At 53.4% G+C, this 13,118-nt stretch overlaps 2 protein-coding genes across 2 annotated transcripts; one reads left to right on the top strand and one right to left on the bottom strand.

The window, feature by feature from the left end:
• The first annotated feature begins 8,016 nt into the window (after positions 1 to 8,016).
• Positions 8,017 to 8,964, top strand: LOC138817580 (olfactory receptor 10H2-like). The gene has a single exon (XM_070008041.1). The coding sequence runs from the start codon at positions 8,017 to 8,019 to the stop codon at positions 8,962 to 8,964; it is 948 nt and encodes a 315-aa protein (XP_069864142.1).
• A 3,037-nt stretch (positions 8,965 to 12,001) lies between these two features.
• LOC138817579 (olfactory receptor 10H1-like) lies at positions 12,002 to 12,949 on the bottom strand. The gene has a single exon (XM_070008040.1). The coding sequence runs from the start codon at positions 12,947 to 12,949 to the stop codon at positions 12,002 to 12,004; it is 948 nt and encodes a 315-aa protein (XP_069864141.1).
• Between the last annotated feature and the right edge of the window lie 169 nt (positions 12,950 to 13,118).

Raw genomic sequence — 13,118 nt, 5'->3', positions numbered from 1 at the left:
AGCTGTCTTCCGAGGTGTCAGCCCCACTCCACGATCAGCAACTCAACTCTAGAGCCCAGCCAGCGAGCGCACACGTGCAGTACGGGAGTCTGCAAGGGAAAATGAGAAAGCCTACCTCCCCGGACGCATTTGAGCAACTTGTAAGCCCCGCCTCGGCCGCCCGGGTTGATTGGCCTGTGGTTAAATGCCCAACCCTGAAGGTGGAGTGCTGGGAAGCAGCTCTCCCCTCCAGGGCAGGGGAAATCTAGGGAGGAATTCCAGCCACAGATTTTGCTAATCTGAGCTTCTTCCTGGGGCAAGAATGTGGCCCGGTTTGGGGCTGGGGGGTGGGCAATAATTGTAGATTGGCAGAACTGGCTCCTGCGTGGTCAGGATTTTCCTTTGCCTTTCTGCGTGTGCACGGGTGTTGGGACTTGAATTCAGGGCCTGGGCGTTGGCCCTGAGCTTTTTTTTTTGTGCTCAAGGTTGGTGTTCTACCACTTACGTCACAGCACTACTTCTGGCTTCTTTTGTGGCCTGGCTGGGGGGGGGGGTGGGGCGATGGTTCACTTGAGATTAGAGTCTCACCGACTTTCCTGTCTGGGCTGGCGTGGAACCGCGATCCTCAGATCTCAGCCTCCTGAGTAAAGCAGGCCTGAGCTACCCAGGCCTCCAGGGCACTAATCTGACTCATTTAGGGCTTTGTGAAGCCAGATTCTTTGGGTTGGCTAGACTAAAGGATTGTCTTTGTTGTGCTAATGAAAGATCCGGGGTGAGGTGAGGGGGGTCCTCCAGGTAACTTCTGGACCGACCATGGACAGGCAGTCCTGGAGAATGAGACCGCAGGACCCTCCTGCCCAGGGTTTGGAGAACTGCCGGACCCTCAACGCCTCCCCCCATCTGTGCCCCACACTCATTCCGTTTGGCTGTTCCTGCGGTCCCAGTTTTATCTTCCGCTGGTTGTGACGGTCCATTACTTATTATTTATTGGGAGTCAGTCGTGGGGCTTGAACCCAGGGCCTGAGCACCACCCCTGAGCTTGCTTGCTTTTCTTTTTCTTTTTTTTCTTTTCTTGCTCAAGGCTGGTGCTCATATCACTGGAGCCAAGGCTCCACTTCCAGCTTCCGGGTGGTTCACTGGACATAAGAGTCTCACAGAAGCCAGGCATGAGTGGCTCACGATTGTAATTCCAGCTACTTAGGAGGCTGAGATCTGAGGATCATGGTTGGAAGCCAGCAGCAGCAGGAAAGTCTGTGAGACTCTTATCTCCAATGAACCACCAGAAAACCACAAGTGAAGCTGTGGCTCAAGAGGTAGAGTGCTAACCTTGACCTCTTTTGCTCAGGGACAGCGCCCCGGCCCTGAGTTCAAACCCCAGGATCAGCACACACACACACACACACACACACACACACACACACACACACACACACACACACATGGAAAGAAGAGAAAGAAAGAGGAAGGAAGCAGGAAGCAGGGAAGAAAGGCAGACATAAAGGTCTAGATTAGTAAATCTCCTGTCTGGGTGTATTGGAGACCTGGTTTTCTGGGTTACTCACTTGATGGATTTATAATCTGACACCTTTATTCAGATGTGGAGAAGCAAGTCACTAGGGGCTTGACCTGGGGGCTCATTTCCACCCAGCCTTTCTCTCTCCTCCCCTGCCGGCCCCCCTTTTTTTTGGTCGGTCGTGGGGCTTGAACTCTGGGCCTGGGTGCTGTCCCTGTACTCTTCAGCTCAAGGCCAGTGTTCTACCACTTGAGTCACAGTGCCACTTCCGGTTTTTGGGTGGTTTATTGGAGATAAGAGTCTCACAGATGTTCCTGCCCCGGCTGGCTTTGAACCTCAATCCTCAGATCTCAGCCTCCTGAGTAGCTAGGATGACAGGCGTGAGCCACCAGCGCCTGGCCCCCACCCCTTTTTTTGTTGTTGTTGTTGGTCATGGGGCCTGAACTCTGGGCTGGGCGCTGTCTCTCAGCTCTTCAGCTCAAGGCTAGCGCTCTACCACTTGATCCACAGCACCACTTCTGGCTTTTTCTCCTTATGTGGTGCTGAGGAATTGAACCCAGGGCCTCATGTATGCAAGGCGAGCGCTCTACCACTGAACCCCCCTCCCAGTCCCTCTTTTCTTTTCTTGTGTTTTCTTTCTGTGTGGGTGCTGGGACTTGAATTTGGGGCCCGGACACTGCCGTTCCTGAGCTTTTTCACTCCAGGCTAGTGCTCTATCTACCACCTTGGCACAGCTCTACTTCTGGCTTGTTTTGGTGGTTTATTGGAGATAAGAGTCTCCCAGCGGCAGGGTGTCGGTGGCTCACTCCTGTAATCCTAGCTACTCAGGAGGCTGAGATCTGAGGATCGCGGTTCAAAGCCAGCCCGGGCAGGAGAGACCGTGAGACTCCTAGCTCCAATAAAACCACCAGAAAACCGGAAGTGGCGCTGTAGCTCCAGTGGTAGAGCGCTCGCCTTGAGCTGAAGAGCTGAGGGACAGCGCCCAGGCTTCCCTGCCCTGACTGCCTTTGAACTGTGATCTTCAGCGCTCAGCCTCCAGAGTAGCTGGGCTGACAGGCAGGAGCATTGGTGCCCAGCAGGTTCTTTCTGTCTTTAGTTATTATAGAAGGACAGGGGGGACAGGCATCTGTCTTCCTAAAAGCCAGAGGGTGACATGAGTAGTGGAAGTGGGCTCCAGGAAGAAGGAGAGGGAAAATGAAAATGGAGGGACAGGGAGGAAAGAGTGGGGGGAGGGAGGGACAGAGGGATAGGAAGGGACAGAGAAGCCAGGCACTGTGGCTCACGCCTGGAGTACTAGTACAGAAGGGCCCAGATCTGAGGACCACGGCTCAGAGCTAGCTCCCTGCAGGAAAGTCTGTGAGACTCTTGGCTTCAATTAACCAAAAAGTCAGAAGTGGAGCTGTGGCTCACATGGTAGAATGCCAGCTTGAGCAAGAAAAGCTCAGGGACTATGCCAGGCCTTGAATTCAAACCCTAGGACAAGCACAATGAAAGAAAAAGAAAGAAAGAGAGAAAGGAAGAAAAGAAGAAAGAAAGGAAGGAAGGAAGGAAGAAGAGAGGGAGGGAAGGAAGAAGGAAAGAAGGGAGAGAGAGAGAGAAGGAAGGAAGGAAGGAAGGAAGGAAGAAAGGAAGGAAGGAAGGAAGGAAGGAAGGGGAAAATGGATACAAGAAAGTTAGATGATGGTTAGTTATGGGGCTTGAACTCAGGGCCTGGCAACTGTCTCTGAGCCCTTTTGCTCAAGGCTAGTGTTCTGCCACTTTTTTGGGGGAGGGGGTCGGGTCGTGGGGCCTGAACTCTGGGCCTGGGCACTGTCCCTCAGCTCTTCAGCTCAAGGCTAACGCTCTACCACTTGAACCGTAGCGCCACTTCTGTATTTTTTTTTTTTGTGCTTATGTGGTACTGAGGAATGGAACCCAGGGCCTCAGGCATGCAAGGCAAGCACTCTACCACTGAGTCACCTTCCCAGCCCCACTTTTTTTTTTTTGTCCTGGGGCTTGAACTTGGGGACTGGGCACTGTCCTTGAGCCTCTTTGTGTTCAGGGCTAGTACTCTACCACTTGAGCCACATCCCACTTCTGGCTTTTGCTGAGTGGCTGAGTGAAGCGTCTCATCCACTTTCTCTGCCTGGGCTGGCTTTGAACCATGATCTTCAGATCTCAGCCTCCTGAGTAGATATGATTGCAGGTGTGAGCCACTGGTGCCCAGCTGGATGGGTAGTTTGGCAAATTAGATACATATGGATAATTAGACATATAATAGATAATTAGGAAAGTAGGTTGATAGGCTATGAATAATTTCATAGATGATAGAAAATTAGAGAGAAAAATAAATACATTCTGGGCGCTGGTGGCTCACTGTGTAGTCCTAGGTACCCCAAGGTGGAGATCTGAGGAACATGGTTTGAAGCCAACCTGGGTAGGAAACTCTGTGAGACTCTTATCTCCAATTAGCTACCAGAAAACCAGAAGTAGAGTTGTGGCTCAAATGGTAGAGCACCAGCCGTACACCAGTGGCTCACACCTGTCATCCTAGCTACTCAGGAGGCTGAGATCTGAGGATCTCGGTTCAAAGCCAGCCTGGGCAGGAACATTTGTGAGATTCTTATCTCCAATAAAGCACTAGAAAACCGGAAGTGGCGCTGTGGCTCAAGCGGTAGAGCGCTCACCCTTGAGCTGAAGAGCTAAGGGACAGAGCCCAGGCCCAGAGTTCAAGCCCCATGACCGACAACAAAAAAAAGATAAATATATAATGGATAATTACATAAATAGATAATGAGATAATTAAATAACTATGAAGGATTGATAATAATTAGCTGAAAGATCATAAGACAGATGATCAAGCCACAGATAATTAAATGACAGATCCTTGACGGAGGATTGCTAGCTAATTAATAGATAGTAGGGATGGTAGATGGTGGATGGAGAGATAGAGGAGAGACAGTGGATAGATGGATCCCGGGAGGAGGCTGGGGGGGGGTGATCCCATGTCCCCTGGTACCCCCTCAGCCTGGTAGTGCCCGACTCCCTCCCTGCCCTGTGGCAGGCCTGCGGGAATGCGGCCCTGGGGAGGAGCCCCAGCCGCAGAGGTAAAGCTGGGGCCCCGAGGCTGGGGCTGGGCTGCAGGGCCTCCCCAAAGGTGAGCCAAGAAGGGAACCCGCCTTTCCTACCAGGGAGGTGTGTGAGGCTAAAGCAGCAGCTGGGGAGTCTGGACCAGAGAAGGCCTGTGATCGGGGGAGGCTGCAGGCGGGAGAAGATGGCCAGCAGCCCCGCTCTGCCTGTGTGCGGGTCCTGGCCCGGCTTGCTCCCTGGTCACTGCGTCCCCGGTCGGTTCTGAGGTGAGCTTGAATGTGTCATTCTGCACAGAGTGTTTGTCCCCAAAGCCAGTGTGTGTGTGCGTGTGCGTGCGTGTGTGTGTGTGTGTGTGCGCGCGCGTGTGTGTGCGTGCACACATGTGCTGGTCCTGAAGCTTGAACTTAGGGCCTGGGAGCTGTCCTTGGCCTTTTTCACTCAAAGCTGGCGTTCTACCACTTGAGCCGCAGCTCGATCCTGGCTTTTCTGGGCGGTTCATGGGAGATAAGAGGCTCACAGACTGTTCTGCCTGGTCTGGCTGTGAACTTTGATCCTCAGGTTTCAGCCTCCTGAGTAGACAGGCGGGAGCCACCAAGGGGCCTGGTTAGGATCGCCTTCAATTCCACCAGGAATGAGTGTGAGCTCTCTGCCTTGAACTTCACGGCCTGCGCTCACCCCCTGTTCCTTCCTGCGCTTGGCCAGCTTGCGGGGACTCCTCTAGCAATGGTCCTTTAGCACAAGCCCTCCCTGTGACAGAACTTCCTGCTGAGCTTCTGTGGCCCTGGGATCTCAGTTTGGAACTTTGGAGCTCCGGGGAGGGGCTCTGCTCCTGTGGCCGCCGGTCCCTTTGTCCACAATGGGATGGACTAGGGCCGCTTGCCTTTGTTTTCTGTGCTTTGTTTCTAGTTGATAAATAAAGCTGGGAGCCAGTGGCTCACACCTGTCATCCCAGCGACTCCAGTGGCTGAGACCTGAGGATTGCCGCTCTAAGCCAGCCCAGGCAGGAAAGTCCAGGAGACTCTTATCTCCAATGAACCACCGGAAAACTGCAGGTGGCATTGTGGCTCAAGGGGTAGAGCTTTCGCCTGGAACAAAAGAGCTCAGGGATAGTACCAAGCCCGAGTTCAAGCCCCATGACCAGCACACGCGCAAACAGACACACACACACACACACACACACACACACTCACACACATAATTGTTATTATAAAGGCGATATACAGAGGGGCTATGGTTAGAAAAATCAGGTACTAGGGACTGGGAAGGTGGATTAGTGGAAGAGTGGTTACCTAGCATGCATGAAGCCCTGGGTTTAGTTCCTCAGTACCGCATACACAGAAAAAGCTGGAGGTGGTGCTGTGACTCATGGTAGAGCACTAGCCTTGAGGACAGGGGCTCAGGGACAGTGCCAGGCCCTGAGTTCCAAGCTCCAGGATTGGAAATAAAAAATAAAAAGTCAGGTAAAGGAGTACATTTATTTTCTTTTATTCTGCTAATCCTGGGGCTTAAACTCCGGGCCTGGGCACTGTCCCTGAGCTTCTTTTGCTCAAGGCTAGCACTCTATCACTTGAGCCACAGCACTACTTCTAGCTTTTTCTGTGTATGTGGTGCTAAGGAATTGAACCTAGGGCTTCATGCATGCTAGGCAAGTACTGTACCACTGAGTCATATTTTCAGCCCTCTTACTGTTATTATAAAGGTGTTGAGTGGGGATACAGTTATGTAAGTCAAATAAAGAGCAAATTTCTTTTTTTTTTTTTTTTTGGGTCCAGTCATGGAGCCTGAACTCTGGGTCTGGGCGCTGTCCCTCAGCTCTTCGGCTCAAGGCTAGCGCTCTACCACTTGAGCCACAGCGCCACTTCTGGCTTTTTTCTTTTTGCTTATGTGGTGCTGAGGAATCGAATCCAGGGCCTCATGCATGCAAGGCAAGCGCTCTACCACTGAGCCACCTTCCCAGCCCCAAGAGCACATTTCTTTTGGGACAATGTGATCCCTTCCCTCACTTTCTCCCAGTTAATTATTTTTATTTTTGTTAGTCCTGGGGCTTGAACTCAGGGCCTGGGCACTGCCCACAAGCCATTTTGTGCTCAAAGTTAGCACTCTACTATGTGAGCCATAGTACCACTTCCGGTTTTCTGGTGGTTCACTGGAGATAAGAGTCTCCCAGACTTTCCTCCCTGGGCTGGCTTTGAACCATGATCCTCAGATATCAGCCTCCTGAGTAGCTAGGATGACAGGCGTGAGCCACTGGCCCAGTTGCAGTTACATTTTACATAGAATTTCATATACTTTACTTGGGCTAACCTTGAGATTATGATCCTCCTACTTCTATTTCCGAATTAGCTGGCTGTTTCTTTCTGTATTTATTTATTTATTTATTTTTTTGTCAGTCATGGGGCCTGAACTCTGGGCCTGGGCGCTGTCCCTGAGCTCTTCAGCTCAAGGTGAGTGCTCTACCACTTGAGCCACAGCGCCACTTCTGGTTTTCTGAGTGGTTTATTGGAGATCAGAGTCTCACGGACTTTCCTGCCAGAGCTGGCTTTGAACTGCGATCCTCAGAACTCAGCCTCCTGAGTGGCTAGGATTACAGGCATGAGCCACTGGCGCCTGGCTCTTTCTGTATATTCTTACCTCCTACAATTAGGCCTTTTAACCCGTCTATATCGCCTCTTTGAATCTGGTATTGTGAGCACGGCAGTTTCTATCTCTCTTCAAAGACTTTTTGCTGAGCACTGTGTCATGCTAGTGACTCAAGAGGCCAAGATCTGAGTGAAGATCATGGCTCCAAAGCCAGGCCAAGGAGCAAAGTCTGTGCAATTCTTCCTTCCTTCCTTCCTTCCTTCCTTCCTTCCTTCCTTCCTTCCTTCCTTCCTTCCTTCTTTCCTTCCTTCCTTCCTTCCTTCCTTCCTTCCTTCCTTTCCTTCTTTCTTTCTTTCCTTCCCTCCTTCCTTCTTTCTTTCCTTCCCTCCTTCCTTCTTTCTTTCTTTCTTTCGTCCTGTTTTGTGTCTTGAACTCTGGGCCCGGGCGCTGTCCCTCAGCTCTTCAGCTCAAGGTGAGCGCTCTACCACTTGAGCCACAGCATCACTTCCAGTTCTCTGGTGGCTGAGCCACTTTGTACAATTCGTATATATAGCTAACCAGTAGAAAGCCAGGAGTGCAGCTGTGGTTGAAGTGGTAGAACACCAGCATTAGAAGGAGAGAGCTCAGGGACCACGCCCAGGCCCTGAGTTTAAGACCCAGGACTGGCACATATATAATTGTATAGTTTAATTTGTATGTATATAAATAGTTTAATTTGTACATATAGTTTAATGTATATATAGTTTAATTTCCTTTTTCATATACTGGCAGATGAACTAGTTGCAGCAGGTTCGGGTGAAGCACCATCGCCTCTGTCCCTCCGTCCACACGGCCCTGGCTCTCCTTCCCTGTCCCCTCCCCAGGACATGGCCACCATGCCGGACCCCAACTCCACTTCCCTGTCTGAGTTCATCCTGCTGGGCTTCTCCGCCTTCCCCCGCCTGCAGCCCCTCTTCTTCCTGCTCTTCCTGCTCATGTACCTCTCCACGTTGCTAGGCAACCTGCTCATCATGGCCACCGTGGGCCTGCAGCGCGGCCTCCACACGCCCATGTACCTCTTCCTCTGCACCCTGTCCCTGTCCGAGCTCCTGTACACCGTGGCCATCATCCCGCGCATGCTGGCCGACCTGCTGGCCGCCCGCCACGCCATCGCCCTGCCGGCCTGCGCCTGCCAGATGTTCTTCTCCTTCTCCTTCGGCTTCACCCACTCCTTCCTGCTCACCGTCATGGGCTACGACCGCTACATGGCCATCTGCCACCCCCTGCGCTACTGCGCGCTCATGGGCCTGCGCGGCTGCGCCTGCCTGCTGGGCTGCTCCTGGGCCGGCGGCTTCCTCATGGGGCTGGTGGTGACGGCGGCCATCTTCCACCTCCACTTCTGCGGGCCCAATCGCATCCGCCATTTCTTCTGCCACGTGCCGCCGCTGCTGAAGCTGGCCTGCGGCCACGGCGTGCAGCCCGTGGCCAGGGCGGTGGGGCTGGTGTGCATCGCCGCCCTGCTGGGCTGCTGCCTCCTCATCCTCCTGTCCTACGCCTCCATCCTGGGCACCATCCTGAGGATGCCCTCGGCCGAGGGCCGCCGCAAGGCCTTCTCCACCTGCGCCTCCCACCTCACCGTGGTCGTTGTGCACTACGGCTTCGCCTCGGTCATCTACCTCACGCCCAGGGGCCCCCCGGCTCTGGAGGGGGACACCCTGATGGGCACCACCTATACCGTCCTCACGCCCTTCCTCAGCCCCATCATCTTCAGCCTCCGGAACAAGGAGCTCAAAGCCGCCATGAAGAAGACCTTCCTGCACAAATTCAGCCTCCAGCACATGTGAAGAGGCCGGGCCTCCGGTGCGAATGGCTTGGGAAGGAGAGACACGCACGGCACCCTAGGCATGAGTCTTATTACATGCACCAGTCCTGGGGCTGGAACTCGGGGCCTGGGCACTGTTGTCCTTGAGCTTTTTCCCTCAAGGCTGGTGCTCTACCACTTGAGCCACAGCTCCGCTTCCTGCTTTTTGGGTAGTTAGTTGGAGAGAAGAGTCTCATGGGGTTTCCTGCTTGAAGGGACTTTCAACTGTGATCCTCAGACCTCAGTCTCCTGGGATGATAGGTGTGAGCCACCAACGCTCAGTCGTGGGTCTTGAACTCTGGGCCTGGGTGCTGTCCCTCAGCTCTTCAGCTCAAGGTGAGCTACCTCTTGAGCCATAGAGCTACTTCCTAGTCTAGGCTTTTAGGGCTGATTTGCACTCTGTTGTTGGGATTGTGAGTTCCATTTCCTTGATGACAAAGAGCAGGCATTCAATGTTCCTCTTTTGTGTGTGTGTGTGTCAGATGTGGGACCTGAACTCTGGGCCTGGGCGCTGTCCCTGATCTTTTCAGCTCAAGGCTAACGCTCTACCACTTGAGCCTCAATGCCACTTCCAGCTTTTTCTGCATATGTGGTGCTGAGGAATTGAACCCAGGGCCTCATGCATGCAAGGCAAGCACTCTACCACTGAGCCACCTTCCCAGCCCCCTCAATGTTCCTCTTGGGGAAGGAATTTCCTTGACAAAGATGTCTGTGTGGATTCCCTGTCACCAGAGGGAAAGTCAGTGTGTTGTGGTTTAGTTCATGAACTGTAGATTACTTTCTAAAATCCAGAGGAGGCTGAAAGGCTGGCATGACAGCTCATGCACGTAAGCTCAGTGACCCAGGAGGCTGAGATCTGAGGATCGTAGTTCAAAGCCAGCCTGGGCAGAAAAGTCTGAGAGACTCTTATCTCCAGTTAACCGGCAAAAAAAGCTGGAAGTGGAGCTGTGGTTTGAGTGATTCAGCCGTAAGGGGAACAGCTCAGGGACGGGGAGCTCAGGCTTTGAGTTCCAGCCCTAATTACTAGCGCGCACACACACACACACACACACACACACAAAATTGGATGTTTATATGCATCTTATGATCACTCTACTGTTTCATAAATATATATACAGATATAGTTTACAATAAAGCAAATGATTTTGAATGAATTGCATTGCATTAAACAGTATTTATTTTGATTCTTGAATGCTTCGTGGCCACTTAAGTCGGTTGCCCTAATGTGCCCGCTTCACCTGCTCCTCCTGCTCCCTGAAGACCAAACATTTCTTTTTCTTTTTTTGTCTCTAAAGACCAAAACTAGAAGCCATCGTTATTTTTTTTTTTCTGGTGACAGAAAATAGGGATAAGTGTGAATCCTCAGTGTACGCCAGCCAGCATTTTGGGGGTGATCACGTACACTACTTGGTGGAGCCCCTTCTCCTCGGTTATCACCCTCCCCCCCCATCTCCTGCCTTGAACCAGCTTCCACGCTCTGGATGTCTCCCAGCCCCGCAGTTCTGGCTGTGTGCCATTCTGGGTTCAGTGTTCCTTCGGGTCGCGTTCCTTGGTCTCCCCAAGGCTGAGAGCTCAGAGGGGTGATTAAGGAAACTGTCTACAGAGGTGGGCAGTGGGCAGAGACCGCCAGGCTGGTGTGGCACCGCCTCTGAGCTAATCCAGACCAGGCGTTGCCATGCGAACTGCCAGACTCTAAGGCCAGACCAACACAGATCCCAAAACCTGAGGATGCGCCCATTCCTCCCGGGTGATCCCATGGGATTTGCCCCCAAAGCAGACCCATTATCTCTAGGTGACTTGGAATAATTAACACAGTGTAAGCCCGAGCCAGGGACTCCCACCTCTCGTCCCAGCTACTCTGGAGGCTGAGAACTTGAGGATTTCAGTTCCAATCCAGCCCCAGGCAAGAAAAACCTAGGAGAGTCTTCTTACCACTTCTAGAAAACTGGAAGTGGAGCTGTGGCTCAAATGCTAGCCTTCAGCGAAAATAACCCAGAGACATTATTGCCCAGGACCTGAGTTCAAACTCCACAATGCACCCCTTCAAAAAATAAAAGAAGAAGAAGAAGAAAGAAAAGACCAGTTGACGGGAAGAACCAGACTGCTGGCCTGAGCGGTAGCTCTTTCTAACTTTTATTGCATAAAACAAGAAAATAAACTTCAGGTGGTTTTCATTACTATGTAAATTGCGTAAAGGTTTTACAATCTGAGCGCTCCGTACTGGGTCGTATCAGACATAGGAGAAGTCTTCCATTTTCACATTGCATTGTGGGTTTGTGTGGTTTGGAGTATTAGATGACTCTAAATTTGTGTATGTGGGGCGTGTGTGTGTGTGTGTGTGTGTGTGTGTGTGTGTGTGTGTGTGTGTGCGCGCGCGCACTAGTCCTGGGCTTGAACTCCGGGCCTGGGCACTATCCCAGAGCTACTTTTGCTCAAGGCTAGCGCACTACCACTTGAGCCATAGCACCACTTCCAGCTTTTTCTGTGTCTGTGGTGCTGAGGAATCGAACCCAGGGCTTCACGCACACTAGACAAGCGCTCTGCCACTGAGCCACGCCCAGCCCCATGTCTCTTCATCTTGACAAAGGAAAGACAAACCTCAGGCTCTGGTGTCTGGTGCCTGTCATCCCAGCTGCTGAGGAGGGCTGAGAGCTGAGCATCATCGCCAAAGCCCCAAACACACGGCATGCTCTTATCTCCAAAGAACCACCAAAAAGCTGGAAGTGCAGGGCTGGAAAGGTGGCTCAGTGGCAGAGCGCTTGCCTGGCGTGCAGGAAGCCCTGGGTTCCATTCCTCAGTACCACCTACACAGAAAAAGCTGGAAGTGGCGCTGTGGCTGAAGTGGTATAGAGTGCTAGCCTTGAGCAAAAGAAGCTCAGAGACAGTGCACAGACCCCGAGTTCAAGACCTACGACCGATGACAACAACAAAAACAGATAAGGGGGAGTGTGGTTCGCATGGAAGCCCAGAGCCTGTTTGAGGAGAGGAATGGGGTGAGGGGCGGCAGGGTGCCCGGGTCATTACTGCTTCTCTGGGTAGAGTTTGTGCAGGAAGGTCTTCTTCATGGCGGCTTTGAGCTCCTTGTTCCGGAGGCTGAAGATGATGGGGCTGAGGAAGGGCGTGAGGACGGTATAGGTGGTGCCCATCAGGGTGTCCCCCTCCAGAGCCGGGGGGCCCCTGGGCGTGAGGTAGATGACCGAGGCGAAGCCGTAGTGCACGACGACCACGGTGAGGTGGGAGGCGCAGGTGGAGAAGGCCTTGCGGCGGCCCTCGGCCGAGGGCATCCTCAGGATGGTGCCCAGGATGGAGGCGTAGGACAGGAGGATGAGGAGGCAGCAGCCCAGCAGGGCGGCGATGCACACCAGCCCCACCGCCCTGGCCACGGGCTGCACGCCGTGGCCGCAGGCCAGCTTCAGCAGCGGCGGCACGTGGCAGGCAAAATGGCGGATGCGATTGGGCCCGCAGAAGTGGAGGTGGAAGATGGCCGCCGTCACCACCAGCCCCATGAGGAAGCCGCCGGCCCAGGAGCAGCCCAGCAGGCAGGCGCAGCCGCGCGGGCCCATGAGCGCGCAGTAGCGCAGGGGGTGGCAGATGGCCACGTAGCGGTCGTAGCCCATGACGGTGAGCAGGAAGGAGTGGGTGAAGCCGAAGGAGAAGGAGAAGAACATCTGGCAGGCGCAGGCCGGCAGGGCGATGGCGTGGCGGGCGGCCAGCAGGTCGGCCAGCATGCGCGGGATGATGGCCACGGTGTACAGGAGCTCGGACAGGGACAGGGTGCAGAGGAAGAGGTACATGGGCGTGTGGAGGCCGCGCTGCAGGCCCACGGTGGCCATGATGAGCAGGTTGCCTAGCAACGTGGAGAGGTACATGAGCAGGAAGAGCAGGAAGAAGAGGGGCTGCAGGCGGGGGAAGGCGGAGAAGCCCAGCAGGATGAACTCAGTCACTGTGGAGCGGTTGGCGCCCTGCATGGAGCGGGGCTGCGGGTGACAGGGGACCGGGCAGCTGCTGAGGGTGGCCCGCGTGGGCTAGCACTTATTCTGATCCCGCTCGATCGTCACGCTGTGATGGAAGCCCAGGACCGTTATTTTGATCATTAGTATTATCATTATGTTATTACGATTAACCTCCTTTTTTTTT

The sequence above is a fragment of the Dipodomys merriami genome, unplaced genomic scaffold, assembly GCF_024711535.1.
Source record: "Dipodomys merriami isolate MVZ:Mamm:240054 unplaced genomic scaffold, mDipMer1.0.p SCAF_70, whole genome shotgun sequence".
In the NCBI taxonomy this organism is placed as follows: domain Eukaryota; kingdom Metazoa; phylum Chordata; class Mammalia; order Rodentia; family Heteromyidae; genus Dipodomys; species Dipodomys merriami.
The sequence above is the reverse complement of the archived record's forward strand: the minus strand, read 5'-3'. Positions and strand labels throughout refer to the sequence as shown.

Coding starts and splice junctions, on each gene's coding strand:
- LOC138817580 (XM_070008041.1), top strand. CDS start 8,017: ATGCCGGACCCCAACTCCACTTCCCTGTCTGAGTTCATCCTGCTGGGC.
- LOC138817579 (XM_070008040.1), bottom strand. CDS start 12,949: ATGCAGGGCGCCAACCGCTCCACAGTGACTGAGTTCATCCTGCTGGGC.